The sequence below is a fragment of the Clavelina lepadiformis genome, chromosome 1 (genome assembly GCF_947623445.1).
Source record: "Clavelina lepadiformis chromosome 1, kaClaLepa1.1, whole genome shotgun sequence".
NCBI lineage: Eukaryota > Metazoa > Chordata > Ascidiacea > Aplousobranchia > Clavelinidae > Clavelina > Clavelina lepadiformis.
The window spans coordinates 22,366,666-22,394,532 of NC_135240.1; the positions used below are offsets into that span (position 1 = coordinate 22,366,666).

The following is a 27,867-nucleotide window of genomic DNA, read 5'->3' on the forward strand; positions in this document are numbered from 1 at the left end:
CTGCGTCTAGTGAACAGCAGTTTGTTTAGTAAGAGACAAACAGCACTATCATTTATGTACAAAGAGCAACTTAAATGCGGTCTAACTAGACATTTGTAGTTGACTTATTTAACTGTAAGCCTAATCAGCTAATAGCTAACATGTTTTACTGCAAAATAGTACTGTAGTCCAGAATGTTTGCCTTTGTCGAGCTGTTAAGGTTTCAATAATCAGACAAATAAATTATGCTATACAGTTCTTAAGTGCTAATCGAACGAAACATGTTTATCACACAAATCTGTGGCCTAGTGGTATCTACTGTATTCTAGACACTATCGTACAACTTTGTGAAAACAACAACACTTCCTGAAAGAGAGTGGAATTCAGGTATTGCCACCGAGAAATAACCCAGTTCGACTTTTTCGAAACCTAGCTTAACAAATTGCCCATCGACTAAATTAAACAATTAAGTGAATTTAGACTTGAACATCACATTATCCAATATGGATTGCTGATAGTCTTTATAAGTTTACAAGTGAAAATGTCAGTTTCGTTTAGAACTGCTACACAGCACACATATCAGGTAAACCTATCGACATTAAATGCCAATGACCAAGCACTGAATGTCTAAACGTACACCGTACTACCGTAATCCTTGAGGTTTGGTTATTATATTACCGAAAGTTTCTTCTTGTAAGTTAATAGCTTAGCAGACGTCACCAAACCTTTTTCACAAAGGACAAGATAAACATGAATACTGAAGATCGCCGGTCAAATTCTCACTTTGATCAACAGGCTGCCATACAATAAGCTCATTTGTGATTCAGTGAGGTGGGCCGGACAAATTAATTTTGCGAGCCGTAGTTTGGTGACCCCTGGCTTAGCTGACGAGTGTATTCGTTTCTTAGTTTATAAACCTTACGTTGAAATTACCACCCTGAATTACTAGCCATGAATTTATGGTGACATAATAAGCGGCATCAGAATACAATTCAAAGATTGCTTTAATATGTAATCAAGCGTGTTTGCTTAAACTGAAATAAGCAAACTTTGAAAAATATACAAAGGTAGGCTATTGTATGTTTGCTCTGTCAATCATCCTCTTCAAACAAAACTTTATTTGTGTTGCTTTTATCTCCATGACGACACATAAAATTAGCGCAACAAAAGTATATTTGTAGAGTAGGTTATTGTATTTGTTTATTTTTCGCCATAACTGAGCGGAACGAAAGTTAGTACTATATATCATATATATAATCGTTAGACGTAACTTTACTTAAAATAATTGCTGACAAATATGGAAAACAATATAAGCGTATATACTCTTTAGGATGTCAACTGTTCACACATGAAAAATTTAACAATATCTATAGCGCCTAACCAAAGTTCTTTCTGTGCCATGTAGTCTATACATATCTTTACAAAAGCTTGAAATGTAGACAAAGGTTCAGCGTATGTGAAAAGGGTTAAATAAAACTGCCACACTTTAAACTAAGTCGCTATAGCGTACAGGCATATATATCTTTATATGGACCTTTTTAAGACGGTGAGATGATAGGTATCACCGAAGTGGTAACCAACTTCCGTTGCAAATGACTAAATAACTGGATAAATAACCGGCAACTAACCATAATGAAAATTCGTTTCGAATATGCTGTTATGCACTGATGGTCCCACTGCCGCGTGCGGACAAACAATGGAATTGGGGTATCTGCTACAAGAGTTTTCTCTTTAGTGAGCAATAACCATAGTTAGAAAAAGTAAAATTAATGAATCTCCAATGGTTTTCTTTTAGTTTTGTGCTCACTAGGTCAATTAAAGTATTCTGAAGGCAAATAAAATACTATGACAAATGACTTCACAATGAACTGATAAACGATTCAAAATAAAAAATGATGAGAAAAAACGTTATATTTTCAAATACAGTATAGTTTGAATGATTAGAGACAACATTTTTCTACAGCAGAATAGGTAGAATAGGCATAAAGCAAACAAAATCAGCTTATATGGGTAAATAGTGTTGCAAACAATCAGGTAGTTGCTTTCGAAGCAAAGTAATCGAACAACTGTGTCACGGCAAATTATGTGTAGGTTATAAGATATAACGGATAAACGCTCGCATCTTTAAATACAACAAACATGCTGGGCGTGGAAGTGTTATTCACGGTACTATCATAGGGGTCATTGTTGGATCCAGGGATGGTTGGTGGTGTTACAAGTTGAGAACCACCTAAGCAATACTGCCCTGTAATGACGTCAGCAAGAAACATCGTTCGTTTATTACAAAAATTTGGAGTCGTATAACCGTGAGAATATTCAGATGTAGTGGCAAAATAAACTCCTCTCCCGTACGCTGTTGCTATATAGATAATATCGATTTTGTAAGTATGTTCTATATGTTGCTATTTAATTTCAATTATTCCAAACCAACAAACAAAGATTATATTTTCATATAGAGTTTATAAAAAGCGTTCCAGCAATGTAGTTAAAAATAAGTTAACTGACATTCTTTCTTCACTTATGTAGTTAAAAATAAGTTAACTCACATTCTTTCTTCACTTATACTAAAATTAAAAAAGATTTTATTTTGAATGACGCAACTTACCGTGCTTTCCAGCGTGGCTTCGATCAAATCCATGTTTGAAAATATTTTCACAAACTTCTCTGCAGGTTCCGTGAAAAAGTTCTCGTGTGACCTGGTCGCGAGACCCAAGTTTTCTCATTCTACATTCTACTCTATTCTTTTGGGCAAGGAATTGATCATAAAGCGTGGGGTTTTGGATGCGTTCTATCTAGAATTGGAAAGGAACTTGACTAACTTAATCAGTAGATGATAATGTATTGAATATTTTAGTTTATGATGTAATACACGTCACTTTTCGGTGTCTTTACAAAGGACATAAACAAACGGTCTTTATATACATGATTAGGACCTGTTTGATATCCCTAATTTTTCCTATTGCGCTGTTGAGAAACTGTTGTTGTACTTTTACATATTCAGCAGAATTTACAGAAATGTTTTCCACGAGCACAGATTTATCTTTCATTTCACTCCAATAGGACGGATACTCTGCAAAAATACCCAGCATTAGGCAACATTATTTTTAAGAAACAGTGTAAGTTTAAAACTGTAAGACGTATATGAAAATATGCCCGACCTTCCTCGAATTGTTTGTTTTTAGGTTAATTGATTTCTCAGAAAAACAAGCTGTACGCTAAGTTTTTCTCATACTGTGTAGTTTTTCAACGATGTTTAAAACAGCCTTTTTTCACCTACCCTTTCTTTCACTTTTCAAAGTTCGACAAACGTCAGTCACAGTGCTTGTCTCCAAGCAGGTCTCTTTCATTGAAGTGAAATCTATTTGAAGCGTCAGGCACGTTCCTTTCACCTCAGCGTTTATTGTTGTTTGTCCTTTCTTATTTTTCTGCAAAACCAGCCAATGCGTTTCAAATTTTTGTCTTTGCCGAAGCATGAAAAAGGAAATTTAAATTATCAAATAGATACACACTAATTTATCTAACTTATATAAAACATAACTGTCAAATGACAATCAATCTAAACCTTGTAATCATTTTCAATTTGCCAGTTTTGTTTAGGCGAAAAATTTTTCATTTCGTTTGTTCCGTCAAGATATTGCCATTTAACGTATTCAGCACAAAAGAGAATTTCTTTTGCTTGTCTCATCAATTCCGAGGCAGACGCAAACGCTTCTACCACGTTTTCTTTCAGGCCAGATATTGTCAGTTCTTCAACTCCACTGCATGCAAATGTGGGTTGAGATCATGGAACATATATACTGTATATCTTAAAGAAGACAACATGTTTCTTTACACAGTAAGTTGCCAATGATTACATGTACGACGTGTTCTCCTAATCTTTTATTTGTTAAAGCACATGAACATTCTAAACGTAGAGCGAGAAGCTATAATAGTGAAATAATCTTTCAAGTCTACACCATAACAAATTGCATTATCTATCACAAAAGAGGCAAAAGCTGTTTCAGCAACTGTTTTTGAAGCAAATACGTTTTACGTGTCACCAAAACGTTGTATCATCATCCGGATGTAGGCCTATAGCAGGACCCTTGGTTAGTCCTGGCCTATATGGTCTAATTTTTGGTTCAGATCTATTATTTTTGCTTTCTCTATCGGTCAAGTGAAACGTATTGAGAAACAAATCAACTAAACACAAGAGTAAAGAAATTATGTTTTAGACTTACGATGGACCAGACAACTTTCGAACTAAAACTCCATATTTAGATTCCAGATCCAACAATTCTTTCTCGTCTTCAATACTAGCCAAAATAACATTCTTGATAGATTTTGTTACGCTCATGTCTTTAAAATGTTCCATAATTTTCTTCCATGCCTGGAAACAGAACAATGAAACAATTCTTCTAAAGAAAAATAACAAAGCGTTATAATTATAACTCATGAATATGTTTTGAAATATCACACCATAGCAAAAGTACTCTCTTTGTTTGAGAACCATTACTCAACTAATACTACTTATTAATTCCGGTAAAACGATTTTTCAGGATACCCCAACAAAGATATATAAAGATACTTGACTTTTGGTGAAAATCTACATGCGCTGATTACTTGGTTATTATTAGGCCTATGTGCGTATTGTTTAACTTAAATTACAAAAATGGCATTGCTCTTTTAATTGTTGTTGGTGGTGGTGTTTTTCATACTTTGTCTATGCAAGTTTGCTTGTCCGAACAGAGAAAAACTTGTATGCTCTCGCCTTCACTAACTTGCTGCTTCTCTGGGATAATCGATTGTCTACATGTCAAAAGCTCTTGTTGGCCGTTCGTTGAGTCAACGTTAGCAGGATCTGATTCTGTAATAGTTAATCATTCAGTAACAAAATTTTCCTTTGTTCAGCTACCCTTTAAACAAACTTCAGTATACAGTACACAAACCAGTTTTACCAAGCAAATCATCAGTCAAATCGGACATTGCTGTTTGAAAGTTGCCTATAATGGCTGCATCATATATTGAAATTTCAATTTTCTTTAAATAAACTGGTTTGCTTTGTTTAAAGTTGTCAATGGCTGTTCGCATTGCGTTAGAAACTGAAGCACTGTCCAAACTTGCTGCACCTAACATAAAAATGGCCCTTGTTTTAAGTTATAATTTGAAACACGCGGATATCCATCGTCAGTTTCTCGAAAGTAACTACAGCATAAAAATCTTACACAACGTTAGCATTTTAACACTGGACAAAAATAAACACCTGTTCCAATTGCTGCCAAAGCCAAAGAACGCTTCTTTAAATTTTCTGCCGCTTGCAAAACCTCGCCAACAACCTGCTCGGTTTCTGCAGCACTGCCAGGAGTCACAACGTGAAAGATGTTCTTGCATGGTAGTGCGCCTCCACTGGTCACTCTGTAGTTGGATGTCTCAATGATTGGCGATGTCTCGTATTCGTCCATAATACTTTGTCCAGTTTGAGCAACAAGATGTTTTGATATCTGACCACCTTTAAATAAAATATAGCCTAACAAACAATAATTATCTGAGAAACTTATTATCATGTCATATCATACGCTTAGAAGACCTTGCGCTTAAACATTGTTATAATTATATACAGTATTGATACCACTGAGCTCAAAGTGAAGATTAAACTTTCTGCTTAAGATAATGATAAATTGAAAATATCATGAATTCAGTAACAATATTGTAACATATGATACCCTTAGGAATTGCAATCACATCACAATCTGATCCCAGTATGTCTCCTTGAATCACTTTAACATCAAAGACATCACTGGGTTTGGTCAAGGGAGTTACTTCAAGTGGTAAAGTTGTAACAGGATTCGTCTGTAACAGGTTTGCGTCGAAATAAAATTAAAAAAAACTTTATTGAGAAAAGAAAAAGAAATCTCATTCATACCTCTTGTGTTAACATCTTGACTACTTTTTGTTTGGATTCGTCCGAATTGTCAGGAACATTGCGATTTGTCAGTTCGTCTTTGAATAAGCATAAAATTTCTTCATTTGAATTTTCAATGAAGTTAACCTATACAGTATGTAATAGGAAATTAACTGTGGATAAATTGATCAACGATGATAATCTTTCAGAAACCCTGCAAGAAAGTTTTAAGCCTTTCAATTACCTTAAAACGTTGTCAAAGGTAATAACTGTTAAAATACGTTCATTTCTAAAACATTACTGTTATTTTTATCAATAAATTCTCTACCGTTTTGATGGAACAGTCAACATTTTCGTGAAAATATTCTTCAACGGCTTTGACGATTATGGGCACACAAATTTTTCCTTTACCTCCAAACACACCACAACTAATTGCCGGTAAAGCAATAGAATTTAAATTGTGTTTCTTCGCTTCATTCAAACATGACTGAACACAATTTTCCAGGCAATGAGATGCTGTTGTATTATCAGAGACCGTCCAACTGACGTAAAATTTATATACTGTTTTTACGTAATAACCACTATATATAATTTTTACACCACTAGGTTTGGGTTTTACAATTTGTTTGTTTTTTGATTTGAGCACAAAGAATATATCAACATCACATGCATGTTTGCTTAGCACTCCATATCTATAGTTACTATTATACAGTACAGATAATAATTAATACTCAATTGCTCAAATAAAAAAACTGAGCAAAAAAGCCAAATGCAGCACATACCGTAATTCTTACCTAGGTCCAAGTACATGAATGATTTTCTTACAAGGAAGTAAACCTCCTGTTGTTGTTATCACAAATCCAGGTTCTAACTCTTTATTCATCTTTTCTATGTGTTGATTCATCTCTTTCTTTATTGTGTCTCCACCTAAAGATGCTCATATACTTTTTTAACTTTTACAGAAACAGTTTTTATTTGAATAGAATATGCTTAACCACAGCCGTTTGAAGGAAAAACTGTTCCGTATTGAAAAGATGAGGATTCAACACCTAAGTGGTTAAATTTTAGTTGTTTTTCAAATAAGTTTAGTTAAACGTTTAACTATAGTAGCATGAAAAATCGTACATAGGCTGTTTTAAAAGATTTTGATAAACAAATTAAGTAAGGACGGAAACAGTTAAAAGAAATAATGTTAGCGATATACCTTTCACTAATACGTTTTTCGTAACCTCTCCATGGCTAAGAGCGTATGAGCAATTTACTACGGCGTCACACTGAATTTCTGTGATATCTCCCTGAATGACTTTGAATGAAATGTTTGTGCCAGGTAACTGAGTTTCCATCAACTGCCTTCCAGAACACTTTAGGCAGTAATAAAATATTAATATACCATAACATAATTGGAAAAAATAAATCGTGGTTGCGAATAACATACTAACATACAGGAAAAACATAAATTCACGTTTGCATTCATCTACTGTTGACCGAGCAATTACCGTATTTTGCCAGTTGTCAGAGTCGATTAAAATAATGCATTTTGTTGCACTTTCGGTTGTTTTGAGAAAGGTTTTTCCTTTGTCTCCTCGCAGGTATTTTGCAATGCCGACCTCATCGACAAATTTCGACTGACGAATAATATTCCTTTCCGCGTCTTCAAATGCTTTTATAGCTGTGTGGAGAAGTTTATCAGATTAAAAAAAATTCTACTGCAATTCATTTGCAAAACACTACATACTTTCTCCAATCTGGGATGTATATCCTCTCAGAGCAATGCCACTTTTTTCTTTTGACAACCGCCAATCCGAGTCCTTTAGTTTCGACATTAGACCGTTTTCTTTACCAAAAGCTCTTATAAAAAGGGCAACGGGATAGTCAATCTGTAAAACGATCTCGTTGGAAAGACGCTGCTTCACAAATTCTTCCAATGGCTTCGAGGCGTTAAAGAAATCCTATTGTTTGTTGTAATACAGCACACGCAGTTATACAAACCATGAAATATACGTACTGTATATTCCAACTCTACGTACGGTAATAAATAAGGATTACAAAACAAACTGAGTATGGAAAAGTTAAAAAATTTCAAGACTTTTTTCGAATATTGTCTTTGTTCTCTGTTACAAGGACTATAAGTTTTAAAACACCTTTAATTTATCCGTAATTTTCCTTTTGCATTCAAGAATATCTCTTCTTGCACCCCCAAAACTTATCAAATTGTCCGCTTTGTTGATTTCAAAAATGACATTACACGTAGATTTTATGTCAGAAAGAATTTCAAATGCTTCCAAAATCCTAAAGTTTTTAATTTTAAATGTTTCTTTTCAGTTTGGGTAAAAGAAACTGCTTATTTAGATTGGAACAAATTCAATTGAAAGCACACAGATCACTTTTTACTTACTCAATCTGTGTCTTCGATAGCGTCATCTTCTCAATAGCAGCGCTACAGTGAAATTGCAGCCATTCGGAGACAGCATCGACGTCTTTTGACAAACCGACTAGTTTAGTATGTCCAGGCTGCGGATGATTCCACCTAAAGGAAAAACTGTGTTTAGAATGTTTTGTTTTTTCAGTGTATTTGCAATAAACGTTATAGTATAAACATTTAATCAACAGATTTTAACCATTGTCATCTGTTTAAATGCTCCCCATTGAAAAATTGACCACTCAGTACATTAAAGTTTAAAAAAACAGGATGAAGTGCATGCAAAAGATGGTGGAGGTATTTGAAGTCAAAAGAAAACTTTCACAAAATGCAAGGTGGTTGAAGTCTTAAAAACAATTTGGGAAAAAAACAAATATGAAAAACACATGGCGTAAGGGAAAAACAGAAGACGAGCAGATTGTATTGTATAAAATTGTATAATAAACCCACGCTGATTAGCCATCAAACTAACAACTCAACTATGAGGACAATAAAAACAAAAAATTGCTTGTAATGTGTAAATAGGCAAACAACTCACACCATCACAGTACAATTCGCGGTGAATGTGATAGAAACGTAAACTAACCTTACATAAACTGAAACGTTTTTTCTGGTGTTGATTGGTACTGATATCTTTTCGTTTTGATTTTTCCATTTATGTTCGTTTCTAAGAAAGTCAAGACTGTCCACTTGGTAAATCTCCTGCTTGACGCCGAAAGTTTTGCAGAAGTCATTAAGTTTTTCAATGCATTCAGTTTCGAAACTTCTTTGATCGGTTAGACAGTTGCTCTATTTTAATCAAGATTTAGTAAAAAAATTACGTTGCAATTTTCAAAGCAAACCAAGCTATGTTTGCCCATTACCAACGATATCCTGGCTTTAAAATGTGCTTTTGGGTCATGTTCTTTCCCCACAAACGTAACTTGAGCCAGATCCTTAAAGACATCGTTGTTCAAGAATGCAAGATCAGCAGATGAATGCCGAATGTATTCTATCACATCTCGATCAAACCTAAGAGAATGCTGAAACTCATTTTTGCGTTGGTTAGTAGTTCGAGTGCATGCCGATATTTCAGTAGAGACTTTCTTTCGACCATGACGTAAATAAAATTGTGTTCGGCGTGCTTCTTGACTGCTGGAAGCTAAAGTGGTGAGAACATTTATCATTTAATACACATGCAACAGTGTTACTAGTTATCCTGTACCGTTATACTTTTACTAAATTACAAATGTTTGGAGTTCCTAAATAATATTGGATAACAAATATTCCAGGCTGGTTTACCTTCAAAAGCTGGACGAAAGCGCTTGAACATGGAACTATCGCTTGGTCGCCTTGAGCATAAAATGCAAAACCGTTGTGTTAAAATACAAAAAAAGCAGTCACACAACTGAATTAGAACAAGCTTACTTTTCCAGTTTTGGTCTAAAAATGTTTTGCAGTTTATCACATTCGTGTTGCAACCAAGACATAGCAGCATCAACATCTTCACAAAGGCCGACTACTTTCACCCAACTCTGATTGGGATAATTCCATCTGAAGTAAAACAGCGGTTGACTAAAAAGGAAAAGCTGATACTTATATAGAATCGTAGGGCACAAGTAGAATCTGCCAAAGCAATCTAACAATAATTTTCAGCTAATACGGTATAATTTCTAGGCAGTTTACAAAAAAAGCTTAAATTAACATCCTTATAGTCATACCTTACAAACACAGGGATCTTGGAGATATCGTTTATTTTGATAATAACAAGGTCATTGCTTTTTCTCCAGTTATTAATTCTTCTTATTCTGCTTAAATTGGCATCTCCAAAACTCTTTGTCTTGAAAGAAAACTTTGCAAAAAACTTGTTCAATCGTTCAATGCATTCCATTTCAAAATTCATCTGGTTTGTAGACTAAAAGCAAAATAATCAAGGCCGTGTCAGGGTAACTTTTCATCATTAATTAAATGAATTCGTAGTTCATAAATTTTTATATTGCGCAAGAAATGCATGTCACAAAGATTTTCTGTTATATGAAATGGTTTATTTTTAAGTTATTGCTAATTAAATAAACTAGTAACAACATTTGTCACCTTTGCAGTACGTGGCATAAATTCTGCTACCACGTTGGGACACCACCCTGTGATTTCAACATTTGCCAATGCTCTAAAATTTGTTCTGAGTGACATCAAGTGAAACTTGGATCTTCTGATGAATTCTGTTAAATCCCTGTCAAACTTCAGCAAATGGTTGAATAGATGGGGACGTGGTGGAACACCTACGAAAGCGACGAAAATGCCTTTGTCATTTCTGCTAACGGAAAGATGTAATAGAAGGTATTAGGCTATAGTTGCTATTATGGATGCGTATGGTAGTACTGTAATTGATGTTTTAAACGCCACACCGCAAAAGGTAAAACAATGGTTGCAAGAAACAGTTACAAAAACTTTTACGCTTTGTAACTAACTTTTTTTCAGGGTGAAAAGATTAAGTTACACGATTACAACTATAGACCTTACTTTAATCTCAAGAAATATTCAAAACTTTGTATTAAACATTTTAACTAAGGTTTTTCGATAATTTCTTCAATTTTTATTTAATGCCATATTGCCAAATTAACTACGACAAACTAACCAATACTCTTAAAGTTATCCAAAAACTTTGACATTATCGACAAGTTTCGTTTTTTAACTCGTTATTTCTTGTGTGATGGGATTTTTTCGATCTAGATAAATCTATTTATTATATATGTTACTCAAAATTATGCGCTTTGCAGGCACAAGTTTGTTTGCTCACAGAAGTACGATACACATATTTTCAGTTAACTTACGAAGCAATAATACACTATTTGTTTTAAAGTATATCTGTTTTAAAAATGTGTAAATAACCAAAATCTCAGTCTCGTTTACCTTGGAATTTTGGATAAATTTCATTGACTATTTCTGGATCACAACGCGATGGATGCCTTGAGCAAGAACTACAAATACTCAATATAGTGTTAAAGTGCAATATAAAAACAACAACGTTATCGACTGAAGATAACCTTACTTTTCCCCTTTTAGTCGAGTGAATTTTTGCAATCTATCACATTCGTGTTGCAACCAAGACATAGCAGCATCGACATTTTCCAATGCACCAACCACTTTTACCCAATCCTGAGCCGAATTACTCCATCTATAACGAAACGGCAATTAGGGGCGGTTATTTATATCAGGAACATATATACTGTATCATGATAACCAAAATGCAGTAAGTTTACAATTGTCTTCCTGTAAACATTCCCAGAAGAAAATAAGTTTTTGTATAGTGGTGTAATTAATGATCTTGCCTTTCATAAAATTACGGTAAAATAAGAGCTCCAGAGACTGACTCAAAAGAAAGTTGTTACAGAAAGTTACAAAAGAAAGAAAGAAAGTTACAAAAGGACGAATATAAACCGAAATCGCAAAAGTAATTGATTGAAACTTTGCAATATTACTACTTCTATTTTCAGCTAAAAATAAATCTTGGCAGATTTTAGATGAGGAGTTAAGTATAAATTTTGTAGCCCTACCTTATGAAAACTGAAATTAGGAAGTTTTTGTTGATTCTAATACAGATAAGTTCACTACGTTTTGTCCATTTGTTGTTTGATTTTATTATGTTCAAACAGTCATTATCAAAAGTCCTTGTCTTGACACCAAACTTAGCAAAGCACTTGTTCAATTTTTCAATGCATTCCTTTTCAAAATTCATCTGATTTGTTTGGCGTGGTCTGTTTGTTAACTAAAATCAAAACGTTTTACTTATATCAAATAGATATAATGGTAGTTGCAAAATTATCAACATGTTGTGTAATTCAGTTTTGGTTTAGAAAATGTATTACTCACAACCAAGCGCTAAAAGTGCTTGACATATTTTGCGTATTTCTAAACAAAGATATAAGATTTCTGTATTACGTAAAGTAGCTTAATAACCAAAAGCAATGAAAGACTATTACGTTTGCTGTAGATGGTATAAATTCTGCTTCCAGTTTAGGGTACCGCCCAATGATATCAACAGTAGCTAAACCTTTGAACTCTGTTCTGAAATAATCCATGTGCCTTTTCGATCTTCTGACGAATTCTATTACGTTGGTGTCAAATTTCAGCAAAAATTTGAACTGATGCAAATGAGAGTGTGATGATATATCTGTAAAAGCTGTAAAACTCGTTAGGTATTTTTACTAATGTGCAAAAAATGCTTGTCATTCGAAGAAGTAAAAGTGAAGGTTGTACCAAAAAGTGTAACGTAGAGAATATAAGGTTTGCAGAAAAAGTTAAACTTGTGTTATTTTTCTCATTAAGCTCCAAATTTGATGTCATGTGTTAAAAACGGTTTTGGCTGTAACATGTAAGTTAGTAAAAACTGTCAACCACGTACGTCGTGAGCAACAAATTTCTGCATCGTTTATTGCACATACAATCGGGTTATGAAGTAGCGTACAATGTGAAAGACAGTTTACTCAAACAACCTATCATACGTAAATTCTTAGAGATTTTGATGACAAAACAAACATTTAGTCACACTTACCTTCAAATGTCGAACGAAAACGTTTAACCATTGCACAGACATCGTTTGATCCACTTGCAGATGAACTGCAGAAGTGTTTTGTTAACAATTTAAAAAAATTAATGCTGAATAAGGGGCACTTACCTTTCCCGTTTTAGCCCAATGGTTTTTCGAAGCATTCTATCACATTCATGCTGCAACCAAGACATAGCAGCATCTACATCGTCCAACTGGCCAACCAGCTTTACCCAACCCTGCTTCGGATAATTCCATCTATAATGAAGCAGAAACTGATAAGACAAAAAAGAGCAATAACATTAAAGAGCTAATTTTGAATGCCCAGAAATACCTTACAAACACAGGAATTTCGGAGTTTTTGTCTATCCTGAGATGTACTAGAACGTTGCTATCAGCCCATTCATTATTATTTCTTATGCTGCTTAGATTGTTATCACCAAAGCTTTTTGTCTTGAAGCAAAAGCCCTCCAAAAAATCGTTCCACCTTTTAATGCATTTCTTTTCAAACTCCATCTGATTTAGTTGGTATGGCCTGTTGGTTAACTAAATGATAATCATATATTTGAATTTGTGATTTACAATATTTAAACGTATTTGTCTAAACCACGTTGGTTTTTCAATGATTTAATCTTTAGTACTCATTGCTAAACGATTTAGAATATTTTCTGTTATCTTGTGCTAAAATTATGTTTTTTTGTGTTGTATAAATTAGCTTGTTTTACATTTTACTAAGCAGTAACCATAATTAGTAAACAGTTTATTAGGTGTAATTTTTACATTGGCAATACATGGCATAAACTCAGCCTTCACATTGGGAAGTCGACCCGTAATGTCAGCATTTGCCAATGTTTTGAATTCTCTTCTGAGTCGAGCCATGTGTTTTTTGGATCTCCGAATGAATTCTATCACATCACTGTCAAACCTCAGCAAATGGTTGAACAGATGCAGGCTGGAGCCAGGTGAAACATCTGCTAGTTTAATATACAAAGTTGTAATTATAAGAAAAGCCGAAATCGCTAACCAAGAAAATAATTTAAATTAACTTTTTACAAACAAAAATAACCCATAAGTTTAAAAACCGATTATACACGAATGTTTTATACCAAACCGATAAATGAAAAATTTTAAAATGCAAGTTGCACATTGAGGTGCAAATCAACCCAATCATATACGCGGGATTCGATGTTTGGCAGAGCCTCATTTTTTATGAAAAAGTCAAGCATTACATGCGTGAACGGACGTGTTTTTGAGCTCTTTCGAGACTGTGTAAAAGCTTACTAACCAGCTTCTTTTTTGTCTTGAATTATTATAGAAGTCAACTCTTCCGAGTCTTTTCCAGAACTACCGCATCCTTTGTAACTATCCTTTTGAAAATACCTTTATTTTCTGCCGAAAAGGTTGAGGGAGACGGAATTTTAAAACTCCACAGAAATATAATAGGAATAGAAAACTGTCTTTTAAGGTAAAGATTTCATCAAAAAGGTTGCAGACATACAGTACAAAATTTTGCAAAAGGCAAAAGTTCAGTTCGGTGCCACAGAAAAAGTTGTCGAAAATCCCGATAAAATTTTGGGTTTAGTGGCTGTGCTAATTGTTACCAGCATTTGTTACCTTCATTATTTTCCAGCACGTTTAAAGTGTTTTCAGCTTTATCACTGTTTCCAGTTCATTAGCGCATGTTAATGACAACTGGCTTGAGTTTTTGTTCCCACCGCACTTTTTACAAAAAAATAAAATGGTGGTTTGATTGATTGAATTGTTGATTTCATCTGTAGTAGCAAAAAGTTCGTTTTGAAGAGAACAGATAAACTCAACCAAATGGATGATGTGATGAATGTTTTAGCGCCCAGAGATGGGTTTGCTAAATTGATACTGTACAGTATGCGATGAGTACCAATTGACTTTCCTCTAGGAGACCTCAACAAGGCCTTACGGCGAGTTGACATTCTAAAATCAGGAGTCCTATAGGAACTGGTCCAATGGAAGAAAGATGGTGGTCGTTGAGCTTACACAATTAAGAGAAAATGTACGGAATAGGAAAAAACACCGTCATAAATTTTGGTCACTATACCGATTTATAATTCAGTATAAAAGACAAGAAAATATATGAAGTCTATAATTATTTTTCAGAAACTGGCCATTGTAACCGTACCTACCCATACAAAGAATTTAACCTAGATTTCATATCAGACGCATATAGATTCAGATCGACGGAAGCGTCTTTCTCTTATAGCACGAGGGTCTCTATTTAGGTCCATTATAAATCTGACAAAAAGAAAAATACAAACAGAGTCTGGAAACAGAACGACTGCGGCCCAAAGCATTCAATACCTGGTCGTGGAGAAAATCAACAGAACCTCAAGGACCAGCCGCAATGTCATTTGAACATGTTTTAAAAGTAAAAAAGCATGAAGACAGGGCACCCAACGATTCAAGCCGCAACGGAAAACCAAATATAGGTGTATAAAAATGCAGTTTTAAGTGTGCACAGCTATAGGCCTATATCATCATTATCATGGCAGTGCTTTGTTAACGAAGGTTTGCGTATTATCAAGTTGTTTGCAGCCGCGCTTGTGGCTAAAGAGTCCGATGCGTGACCGGCCGGAACAGCCACAGTGGTTACAAGTAAAGCTGGTTGTTGGTGGTGTACATTTTTGTCGGGTTTTTCTTTTACGACGTTTCCTCTTATGTGACGATGTGTGACTCTTCGTAATGGAATGTGGCTTGATGTATACGGTGTGATTCTTTTGCTCACGGTCGGCAGTATGATGAGTTGTCCATTGATGGACGTCCAGATCACAAGCAATGAGAGAATTTTTCAGTACAGCGTACTTCAAGCTACCATGGCATGAGGAAAACTCCCCAAAGATATGATCCTGGGAAGTCTATGCTCATCCATCCTGGAAACGTGACCTACCCAATGCAACTGTGTTTTCAACGACAAAGCTTTGATGATGAATGCCTGCTTAATAACTTCAGTGTCCTGAACCAGTTTGCTCCAACGGACGTTCAGAATGGATCTAAGGCAACGCTATGGTAGAAACGTTCTAAAATGCGTTGATGGTAACGATATAGTAACCAGCACTCAGAGTCATGAAGGAGGATAGTTACGACGACTGCCTTACATACACCATAAATTTTATTTCCTTTCGCAGATAATGGTTCTTCCAGACATGTCTGCAGAATATCCCAAAGGCGAAGTTTCCTTTGGTCTGCATTCATATTTTTGTTACTTCTGGCATCTAAGGAGATGGTGCAACATATATAGAATATTATTTTAAGCTCCGTCTGGCGGCCGCAGTTGAGAGGTGTACATACAGGCTATATAATATTCAGAAACAACAAGACGACTGCAAAGAACCAGACACATCAAAAGAAAGTCTTTCACAAAGATTTTTCAAGGAAATAACCGAGCTTCAAGATAAAGGTATGGTAACATGTAATGTGAATGCACGCATTTCTCTTTAAGTTAATCCAATACGAAACGGGAAAGCTCTTTGCTCGACATGCGATAACTTTCTGTATTGATGAAATTGTAGTGAAGAGTATCATAAAAAGAAAATAAACCAACTATAACTACAAGCATGTAAAAATCATGATTATTAATATGTGCCAGACATGATCGAGTCCTATTTGTATAATATCATTGTTTACATTTGTCTTGTATATATTTTGTTTATTATTTTGTTTTTCAAGGTTTTCATTTCAATATGGTGGAAACCCTCTAATTGAAAAAAGTTTTCAGAAACAAATCCTTTTTAGATGAGCTGAAATATAAACGATCGTTGATGGTCAACTTTGATGAACCCCATTTATACTGCAATTGAACCCAGCGAAGAGATTGAAACAATTAATTAATCTAACACAACATACAAAACTTAGGTTCGAAAAAGAGAACCAGAGTTTCCCTCCAAAATGTAGATCATGCAGCTGTTCAAAAGTTAAGTCAAAACGAAATCACGCACGACGATTATATTTATAACAATGAAACGGAACTTACAAAATTTCAATAAAAAGAGAAAAACTAAGCAAACAAGTCAGGAATGTAAGAGGTTGCGGTAAAATCGGCAATAAGTCGTTTTTTGCCCAATACAAAATCATTTAAAAACAAACCTACATTAGTAGATTATTACGACAAAAATTTTCTACTCATCTCGAATCCGGAAGAAATGACAAAAATCGTACAATCATTCCACCTGTATTTCAAATCAACCTTGGTACCGAGCCGCACACGCAAAATGCATTTCTAAAAGGTATTACACGCCATATATATCACCAGAAGCAAAAACAAATGTAAAGAATATATATGAAGATATAAAAACTGTTGTAAAATCAATGACAAATTGGAAAACGCCTGGATCTGACGGCTTTTAAATAGAACTGTATAACAATCCTGCCGCAGTAGTGCAGCTTCTGAAGGTACAAATAGTTAGTGCATGAAAATACATTTGATTTCAAGGCGTTCTAAGGCAGTTTTTGAAGTGAAAAAGCAGACATTTACGCCTATATGTTTGGGTGGGATCGACCAATGTGAAAATTATTGGCCTATAGATTTTTAAAGCTTTTGGCTCTACCATTAACGCAATCATAAATAAGTCGCACTGAAAATGGAGCAGCACTTTTTGCTACCGCTTGGGGCGGACAAAACCAATGCTACGCCACTGGTGCAAACGTTCGTGAATTACGAGGTATATTTGCACAAAGAGAGTATTGCGTTTTCTCGTCTAACACACTTTTAAACGCGGAAGATTTCATCAGCTTTAATATGCGTAAAAAGGCGTTTAACAAATGCGTGACTGCAGAATCATTTGTTGGCACAAACAGAAACAACAAACCGTGTCATGTACGCGGTGGAACTATTATATTACAGCAACTATTACAGCAAATCAGCAACCTTTGTAAGACTTAGTCAAAAACGTGCAAAGGTCAAAAGATATGTGAAATATTGACGATCTCGAAAAAGAACAGAAAAAGTTATCAAAATGTATTCTAAATTGCGTAATACATAAAATTCTACAAACGTAAGCAATTTCACTGGTATGGTGCTGTTCCGTACATTTCGACAAGCTCTGAAGTTTAGCTTCGTTCACATAAAGTGCACAGAGCGTAACTAACGGATACCACTTACTTGCTTGAGCCATCACTGTAAGCCAAAAGCGCCAATAATGAAGTCATTCAACGTATTTTGTTGTTCAAGTTTTTATTGTCTGAAAATAGAATTCTGCAACAAAAACACACATTGGTTTGAAATATCGCATACTAAGTTACAAGCAAGCCACACACTAGATAAGAATCGGTTGATTGGCAAGAAAAAGTTTCGATAATTAGCAAACTAAACAATTTATCAAATTCCAAATACTGTTAAAGATTCAGCTAAAGCAAGTTTTGCAAAACAAATAACGTACCTAAGTTTTAGTTTCAGAGTTAAGTACAGGACTACACAACGCTCGGTATACTTACATGTATTGTTCTTGAGTTCGACTGCAATATGATTGTCTTGATTGCAAGTTCCAGCTCTTTTCAAGTAGCAAATTAACCTTTTCAGCCTGTTTGAATCAAAAAAGGCATAAAAGACCGGCATACAAATGTATCTAAGCAAGCTAAAGTAGCCTAACGAAAAACTATGCATTAATTGTTACTGAAGCCGTATCTTAAGGCTATAGAACATTTGGCAAAAATCACTGAAAAAGTAACGCACTAAAAACGTTACGACTACTGTATTTGTGACTGCAAATGCCTAGTTGAGCCTAACAGTTTGTTTAGTAGGAGACAAACAGCACTCTCATTTATGTACAAAGTGCAACTTAAATGCGGTCTAGCTAGACATTTGTAGTTTGACTTATTTAACTGTAAGCCTAATCAGCTAATAGCTAATATGTTTTACTGCAAAATAGTACTGTAGTCCAGAATGTTTGCCTTTGTCGAGCTGTTATGGTTTCAATAATCAGACAACTAAATTATGCTATACAGTTCTTAAGTGCTAATCGAACGAAACATGTTCATCACACAAATCTGTGGCCTAGTGGTATCTACTGTATTCTAGACACTATTGTACAACTTTGTGAAAACAACAACACTTCCTGAAAGAGAGTGAAATTCAGGTATTGCCACCGGGAAATAACCCAGTTCGACTTTTTCGAAACCTAGCTTAACAAATTGCCCATCGACTAAATTAAACAATTAAGTAAATTTAGATTTAAACATCACATTATCCAATATGGATTGCTGATAGTATTTATAAGTTTACAAGTGAAAATGTCAATTTCGTTTAGAACTGCTACACAGCACACATAGGCTATCAGGTAAACCTACCGACATTAAATGCCAATGACCTTCAGGAAGCACTGAATGTCTAAACGTATACCGTACTACCGCAATCCTTGAGGTTTGGTTATTATTTTACCGAAAGTTTCTTCTTGTAAGTTAATAGCTTAGCAGGCGTCACCAAACCTTTTTCACAAAGGACAAGATAAACATGAATACTGAAGATCGCGGGTCAAATTCTCACTTTGATCAACAGGCTGCCATACAATAAACTCATTTGTGATTCAGTGAGGTGGGCCGGACAAATTAATTTTGCGGGCAGTAGTTTGGTGACCCCTGGCTTAGCTGACGAGTGTATTTGTTTCTTAGTTTATAAACCTTACGTTGAAATTACCACCCTGAATTACTAGCCATGAATTTATGGTGACATAATAATCGGCATCGGAATACAATTCAAAGATTGCTTTAATATGTAATCAAGCGTGTTTGCTTAAACTGAAATAAGCAAACTTTGAAAAATATGCAAAGGTAGGCTATTGTATGTTTGCTCTGTCAAAACAAAACAAAACTTTATTTGTGTTGCTTTTATCTCCATGACGACACATACAATTAGCGCAACAAAAGTATATTTGTAGAGTAGGTTATTGCATTTGTTTATTTTTCGCCATAACTGAGCAGAACGAAAGTTAGTACTATATAACTTATCATTTATATAATCGTTAGACGCATCTTTACTTAAAATAATTGCTAACAAATATGGAAAATAATATAAGCGTATAAGTTATACTCTTTACGAGTTTAGGATGTCAACTGTTCACACATGAAAAATTTACAATATCTATAGCGCCTAACCAAAGTTCTTTCTGTGCCACGTAGTCTATACATATCTTTACAAAAGCTTGAAATGTAGACAAAGGTTCAGGGTATGTGAAAAGGGTTAAATAAAACTGCCACACTTTAAACTAAGTCGCTATAGCGTACAGGCATATATATCTTTATATGGATCTTTTTAAGACGGTGAGATGATATCACCGAAGTGGTAACCCACTTCCGTTGCAAATGACTAAATAACTGGATAAATAACCGGCAACTAACCATAATGAAAATTCGTTTCGAATATGCAGTTATGCACTGACGGTCCTACTGCCGCGTGGGGACAAACAATGGAATTGGGGTATCTGCTACAAGAGTTTTCTCTTTAGTGAGCAATAACCATTAAACATTAAAGGGCCATAACACAGCCACAGACAGTTGCTTGGCTTGTCGGCATCTTCGAAGAAGACCCCTTTTTTAATGAAAAATAATAAATACATAACACGTAACAAAAACCTAAACTAACTCAAGCGATGGTCTTTTAGTATACTGCTTCCTAGGTTTGTAGGATATTTAAAAAAATAATCACAAATAATATTGCACATTTCTATTTAAACATCATTTCGAAACTTTAAACTACTAAATGAAACCACAACCAGATCAGCGAACAAGGCAATCACGAACCACAATATGATAACAACTGTAAACCATTACCCAGTAAGCATTACGAATCAAACAAAATATAAAATGTTAAGTCAGGAAAATACGTGATCTTAAAAGATGATCACTTAGCATCCTTTTAAATTTACTGTTGCAGGTGGTTTTGGTTGTATTGCATCATTTGTTGGAGATTTTTTTGGAAAATTATTCACTGTAGCCTATATACTTCTGAAATTAAAGTTTCAAAGTTGGAAGTGTCATAACGCGTAAATTATGCTGTTTATCTTAAATGCCAGTTATTAAGTTATACTTGAATGCATAAAACTGACTCATTAACAAAACATTTTGCAAATATCAGCTTAAATACAAAGCATTTCGCAGTTAAAAAAATATTCTTACTGTAATTTACAGTAAGCACATGAGAATACAACTTGAAAACAAATATCGTACAACAGATATATACTATATATTGGTTACAACGAAAATAATTATACCAATTGATATTATACACATATTTCAGTCATATCAATTTGCTTAAGCTCAGATTTAACTCAAAGGAAAAAACCAATATCTTTGCAAATGACTATAAGCCAGAATGTTAAAAAGATGTTTTGAATGTTCAAATCAACCAGATGTTAGTCAAAGCAGCAGTAAAAGTACTCTGAGTTATTCATCTTCTGCAATATCAACATCTACCAGTAAAGTAAGAGCTTCATAAAGCATATTGGAGAGTGTAAATAATGAATGATTTTCAGACATAGTTCTTATTAATTCTCCTAAAGTTAATACGGTCTCTCTCATGGATACATGGCCATGATACATTTCTACAGGGGTCTGATTTCTAAGCCATGATGTCAGTGTGGTTGACATATGTGACACAAGGAGAACATTCCGATCAGGAGAGATTATGGACATATGATATGCTAAACGCTTTCCAATAATTGCCAGCAAGTCTGATTGTAAATCTTCATTGAATTCTAAAACATAAAACATGGAACGACCAAGTTCATCCAAACCATGTTGAAATAATTCATGCAGATAATGCGACTGAATTTTTCTGCGATCAGTGCCCAGATGTTCAGCCAAGTGTATGCTGGTTTCTGCCCAAACAATTGGATCATGAGGTAAACACAAATCATCATCACATTCCTTGTCTTTTAGTCGTTTCACTGCTGCAGTCACGAGTTTAAACAAAAAGTCTTCGCGATGCTGAATAATGAATTGGTCAACGATTTCAGACTGTGAAATTCTCACAGTGGTAAGGTCCATAAAAAACATTTTATGTTGATTTGCATCAAACAAATCGGTAAGCGGTTTTACACCACGAAGACTAAATTCCATGACTGCATTCAAAACAAATGCTAGATCCATAAATAGCTGTAAAAGATACATGTTTGCAGTTAGCTGATGCTTCCCCAGATCGACAATGGATTCTTTTCCTGTGACATCCACCCAGTTTTCATCCGCCCATTGTTCAAGATCCTGGTTAGGCGTTGCCAAGCTATTTGAGCTGGCATTAGAAACTGTCTGAAGCAGTTGAGTGCAGCAATAACAAAAGTTTGACATGGATGTTGCACATAATCCCACATCTTTTCTGCACAATCGATCTTTGGGAGCCTTGCCAACTTTATTCACCAATTTTGCAAGAGCAACAAAACGTTTGCTGATGAATGTGTGCCAAGCCATTAAAGCCAAACCACTTTGTAATGGAGGATCCTGTGAGATGAAAGATAAGTAGGAGATGGCATTGGTCAGGTGTGAGGTATCTTCCGGATCTTTATTCCACAAGAGCATTTCTTCCCAAAAACAATGAGCATATAATGAGTTATGTGACAACGAGACAGGGAGCTGTGGTTGTAAAGTGTTCTGCAAGAAATCATGAAAATATGATGGAAGCTCAGTAGGTTGATCTTCCATGTTTTCTTTCAATGCGTTGCCAGAAGCAATGAGACTTGGAGCCATCTGCAGGGAGCAAATTTGTTCAGCCACCAGTTCAGGAATATAACCAGGACCATTATGCAGTAATTCAAATACACTGACGGCTTGAAAATCCTCATCTTTATTTACAGTGATCTTCATTCGATGGGCCAAAACTAAGGCTGTATTAATCAGAATACAATCTTCCAATTGTTTCACTAAAAGATTCCACTGTTCGAGTTCTGGCCAGAGGGTTTCCCATCCTGACCCTGATTCAAATTGCTCAGTATATTCACTTTGGCTTTCAGTGCCTTTCTCTTCAACAGTAGTTAAACTGGCATCTACCTGATTATTAATTGCAGTTTTGTTCAATGTTGGTTTTATAGCAACAGCTCTTACAACAAGTGAAACCAAGTATGCTGGTACTATATGCTTTGACGGCATGCAAACTTCATTTTTCAACCACTGCCACCAGGTTGAAATGCCATCACCACCAACATAATCATTATCATCACCACAAGGACTAATTAACATTTCCAAAAACTGTTCAAGGTTGCGTACACTTTCAACTAGGTTATGTGTAACATCTGAACTGCTTGCCAGCCAATAATCTAATAAAAGTTGAAGGATTTCTTTCTTATCAACTTTTATATACTTTTGGATATTATTAATAACATCTGAAGGCAAGTTTACACCGAACAATGATTTGTGAAACATGAAATGCCCTAAAAGATTCGGCTTCATCTTTGGACCAACAATAAATTTGTATCTAGAGACATTTCTATCAAAGGAAAATGATCGCAGGAAATCCAAAACCTCTATTGGCTTTACTTTTTCAGCATAATTAACATTAACAGCAGTGGTATCTTGAAATGCCTTTTCAAAGGATGATATCAATTCACACGAACGTTTTGCATCACTCTGAGAAATTTTGAGTAGTTTCATCAAGTCATCGCTGAAAGCAGCAGCATTTGTATTATCTACTGGCACATCATCATGATCTAAATTCATTTCCAAGAACGATTTGAATAAATCAATTAGCACAATTTGTGTATGGAGATATTCAGAAAAGGATTTCTCTTCCCTCTTCATTTCTCTTAACTTTAGTTGTTCGGTCAATTTCCGCAGACAGTTTTCGACTATAAACATTTCAACATTTTTAGATAACAGTAACTTTTCAACAGCTTGTTTTTGCACAGTTGGTAGCCTCATATCCATTATCAAACCAATGACTTTATCTCCATCATTAGTGCTGAGACCATTCTGAAGCATCTGTGTTACTTTCTTAAGATGATGTATATCCCTGGCCTTATTGCTTTTTGCATCACTCAAAGCCAAATGGAAAGGTATAGAGATGTCTTTCACATGACCATCAGTTTCTAAAACACAGCATTGGACAGTGTATGGGTGGGAAATCATTTTCTGTTTGCTACTAATGACACCAAACATCCCAAAGCCAGGAAATAGTAGTTTTGCATTCTTGCCAATGTTAAACGTTCCTACTCTGGGTCCATTGATACAAGACCAAATCTCTAAAATCCCACGCCGTGGAGCATATATGACCAAAAATAATGCACTTTTTCTTGGTTTATGACTACCATCAGCATTTTCATAATCAGAATCTTCATCTTTTACTCGAACAAAACCTATTTGAGCATCCCTGTATCCTTTCCACATTCTTAGCACTGACGTTTCATTAATGTTAACCAACATCACACGACCAAAACTATCGGCGGTAGCAACTAGCCAGTTTGATCCCGGTGCTAAAACAATGTTCTTTACAGCGCGTTGGAAGTCCGGTAAACCTGAATGTATATCTAAATATGAGCCAGGCTCAACCTTCTTTTTTCTATTTCCGGTAGTGGGATCACTTACCGATGTGCTTTGACCCCAACTGAAGAATCCAGATGTAGCATTGAATAAAGCAGATTTAAACTTATCAGCAACAACATGCGCTACATGGGAAAGGAATGGCTGAGTATTTCCTTCAACAGCATAATAAAAACCAATGAATGGCCCAGAACCTACGGCAATGTATGGGTAAACAGAAGATTTACCACATTTGCTGTCACTTCCAAAACCTTTGGTGATTGAGTTAGATTTTAACTGGTCAAAAGTTGATGAAGTTGATACACCAGTACCGACATGTGCCTGAATTCTTTCCTGCCCCCTTAAAATCCACTTTTTGTATGATAACGGAGGTGGGTCGTCAACCTTCATACCATGAGCTGCTGCCATGGCAAGTTGACTCCTGCAGCTTCTTAATGTATGAAACAAACTCAAGCCGTCAATTGCTACGAGACAGTTTTCATATAATATTGTCAATTCATCGTGGCGCCCAATACTCATTGATTGATTGAAAGACACATCAAATGTGTGACAGCTAAACTGTATCACAGGTGTATCATGTAAGAGTTCTGATATAAGCATATCTCCTTTGTCTGTGTACATGCGAACATATCCTGAAGAAAATCCTACCAAGACACAGATCCAGTCCCTACTTCCATGAGAACTTTGCTTCAATGACATAAGCGGTAGGCATAAAACGTTAGTTATGACCTCTCCATCATTTTCAGCTAAAACCCCTTGAAAACAAACTGTTAAGTTACTAAAATCACCACTTTTCAAGTTCTGAGTAGCAGCATCTGCGCTGTAGAAAACAGCTTTGTCTTTATGTGCAAAACATACAAAATCTGTTGTAGGTGAGATACCAACACAGCAATTGGAAATCCAGTTCTTATCATCATTAGCTTTCTGTTCCATGTTTTCAACGTTATCAAAATCAAAGTTTTCTTCCCAGCCAGTGTCAGTCCACTCATCAGCATCAGATCTCTCTGTAGCAAAAAGATAGCTTTGAACAGTGTCCGGGTTGGCTATGCTGGCAAGCTTTTGAAGATGACATGATGACATTATGACAAGTCATATAAAAAAACTAAATATATACCTAAGGCAGCAAACAAAGAACATGAATAAGTAGAGTCTGGAGTCATTATTATGATGGATTAATATATTTTTTCAAAATTATTAAACATTTTAGGTTGAAAAAGTAACCTTTAACCGTGCAAATAAAAATTTCTGAAAAAGATCATTTCAACTGCAAAAGTTTCATACTTAAAGTAAAAAGAGACACTCTCAACTAATAAAAGTCTTACATTCGTATCTTGCATTTATCCTAAAGCGATTTACTGTATTTACCTACTGTGCACTACTTAGCTGCCAGTTTGTTTAGTATAAAAATATTTAGGCCTGTATGCGTCGTAGTAGTAGTGCAGTGTATGCTTATGAAAACCAAATCAAGTTTTTTTTTGGTTTCAGACCTTTAAAAAAGTAAAAATATAATTTCAAATGCGCACATGTGGTCGAAGAACTTCGTGATATCCGCAACTTATAAAATTTGATTAAAGTGATGCATCATAAAAAATGTTTGATATATATATTCACAGTAACAGTTTTGGTGTCCATATGCAGGTTTTATCACGTGTATGTACAAATGTAAAATAATTCTTGGTCTAAAAATCATCAGATATACATAATGTGGTAAGTCACATATTAATAAACACTGGTGTTTGATAAAATAGCTATAACTTACGTAAAACAGTGTATGCTATTCCAGGAAAGATACCATAAAATTTTACATTAGGTATCACAAGACAAAAGTGACGTTTTCAATCAATTAGAAAACATGTCTACGTACTCGTTTTTAATAGATAAAAATAGAAGAAATGCAAAGTCAACTGAAATTTTGTCCTTATGGCTTAAATAAAACAAACAATGGAATAATCTAATACTAAAAATGCAGAGAAAACTGTGGAACTTAAAAACAGACTGCCCAGTTTACTCTATATAACTGCTTGCTGCTAACCACCATAAAAACCCAAACATGAGATATTGGTGTTTGTGGGTGAAATTGTTGTGACTAATTTCAAAATCAGCAAAATGTTTTCCAAACTGTATTCAAATTGTAACCCATATGAAAAAAAAACAATACCAATTATTACAACGTATTCGATCACTTGAGACACAAGACAAGCTTAACTATACAAGCATGTCTGAATCACGTTCAACCAAACGTAGACAGTTTAGGTCTAGAACAAACTGTTGCTAACAGTATAGGTTATTTACTGTACTTATTGGGGGTGTTGATAAGTGTCTTCCCACAGTCGTTCGGGCCTCTGGGAAACACTTCAAGTACACAATATATTTGTCAAAATATAACCCTGGATGCAAGAAAAGTGGCCAACGTCAAGGCAATACTGAATGCAAGCATGCAAGAAGTAAACAAAGCTGATTTTTTTCAAAGCCGTCATTACCATCATCTCTTTCGGTGTAGAAGGGATGTAAGCAGCTAAAGAAGATCTTATCACCAACATGTGCAGAGACCATCAGTGTGATGTTCTCTGCATTCAAGAATTCCACCAAGGACCTTAAGATCGCAGACCTCAGGCCAATGTGGTCGAAATTTCACACGAAAAGTACAGCAGTGCAATCTTTGTGATGGATGGATTGGTCATGGACTTAACATCAAAACTCGGCAATAACAATATTGAAATCCTCTCTGTAGAAATCGGTAGAGCAAACACCATCTCCATATACAAGCCACCTGCAACGACTCTTGATTTTCCCGCTGTGGTTTGGTGCTTTGATAATGAAAGGTTAGCACCAGCCAGATTAAAAAGTTTATTAAGTATGGAGGTGACGAAAAAACCACAGAATGCTCTGCGTTAGAGTCCTACATGGGCAAATTTTTCTGCTAGGCCTAGCACCCGCATTGGATAAATTGCAGGTATATACCCACAATGTTTAATTTCTTTGCCTGGGCTCGCAACAGGTTATTTGCAAGCGTCAATTTAATACTGCATGATTTAAAGAACTATGTGCAACAAGGATATTATTTATGCTTTTTCCTATTAAAGCAGAGCGTCTTTTGTTGTCAACATGGCCTGCCAGGCTGAAATTTCGTTCACATTACGCACTGGTAGGCATGACAGTAGGAAAAACTTTAGGTTTGAGTAATTGCGCATTAGGCTACTTCAACTTGATCCTGTGTGATTGGTATCACAATGAGCTTTAACACACAATAACGTTAACGTGGGTGTCTAAATTCACCCTTCCAGCCCACATGCAACTGCTAGGCCTATCTCTGTTTCTGAAACTCTGAAAACTAGGCCTACCATATGTGAAATTTTGCAACCAACGTCACAAATAAAAAGTTATTCCCCTAGTGCAATACCAGTATTTTTGCAAATTCTGAACAAGGTTTTTAAAGGTATCACTTTTATATTTATAATGTTCATATTCATTAACATTTGTACAGCCATAACCTGAATTCTTTATTTTTCTTTGAAAATAAAAGATTTGAAAGTTACTTGTCAATATTTATTCGGTTTGTTAATTAGTCCGGTTTCT

At 35.2% G+C, this 27,867-nt stretch overlaps 2 protein-coding genes across 5 annotated transcripts; both read right to left on the bottom strand.

Moving 5' to 3' along the window:
- Positions 1 to 1,872: 1,872 nt before the first annotated feature.
- Positions 1,873 to 18,393, bottom strand: LOC143463489 (uncharacterized). Of its 4 annotated transcripts, none has more exons than XM_076962089.1 (34): positions 18,268 to 18,393; positions 17,936 to 18,028; positions 13,585 to 13,775; positions 13,139 to 13,350; positions 12,934 to 13,062; positions 12,811 to 12,875; positions 12,239 to 12,438; positions 11,813 to 12,024; positions 11,308 to 11,433; positions 11,169 to 11,236; positions 10,353 to 10,537; positions 9,980 to 10,173; positions 9,687 to 9,812; positions 9,561 to 9,610; positions 9,143 to 9,420; positions 8,866 to 9,068; positions 8,256 to 8,387; positions 8,002 to 8,149; positions 7,596 to 7,809; positions 7,357 to 7,529; positions 7,065 to 7,221; positions 6,655 to 6,787; positions 6,189 to 6,402; positions 5,882 to 6,007; positions 5,682 to 5,808; positions 5,222 to 5,467; positions 4,917 to 5,087; positions 4,677 to 4,825; positions 4,200 to 4,348; positions 3,542 to 3,737; positions 3,257 to 3,404; positions 2,913 to 3,049; positions 2,585 to 2,771; positions 1,873 to 2,338 (listed from the first exon to the last, which is right to left on the bottom strand). In XM_076962089.1, the coding sequence occupies exons 2-34, from the start codon at positions 17,946 to 17,948 to the stop codon at positions 2,061 to 2,063; spliced, it is 5,337 nt and encodes a 1,778-aa protein (XP_076818204.1). In that variant the 5' UTR covers positions 17,949 to 18,028; positions 18,268 to 18,393; the 3' UTR covers positions 1,873 to 2,060. The 4 variants fall into 4 exon arrangements, with proteins under 4 accessions (XP_076818204.1, XP_076818218.1, XP_076818227.1 ...); XM_076962103.1 differs by having other exon boundaries at positions 11,169 to 11,224; positions 13,585 to 13,778; XM_076962112.1 differs by having other exon boundaries at positions 7,596 to 7,737; positions 13,585 to 13,778.
- A 2,083-nt stretch (positions 18,394 to 20,476) lies between these two features.
- On the bottom strand, positions 20,477 to 27,600 carry LOC143457325 (rab3 GTPase-activating protein non-catalytic subunit-like). The gene has a single exon (XM_076955233.1). It carries the CDS (start codon positions 25,369 to 25,371, stop codon positions 21,211 to 21,213), a length of 4,161 nt encoding a protein of 1,386 aa, XP_076811348.1. The 5' UTR covers positions 25,372 to 27,600; the 3' UTR covers positions 20,477 to 21,210.
- Positions 27,601 to 27,867: the final 267 nt, after the last annotated feature.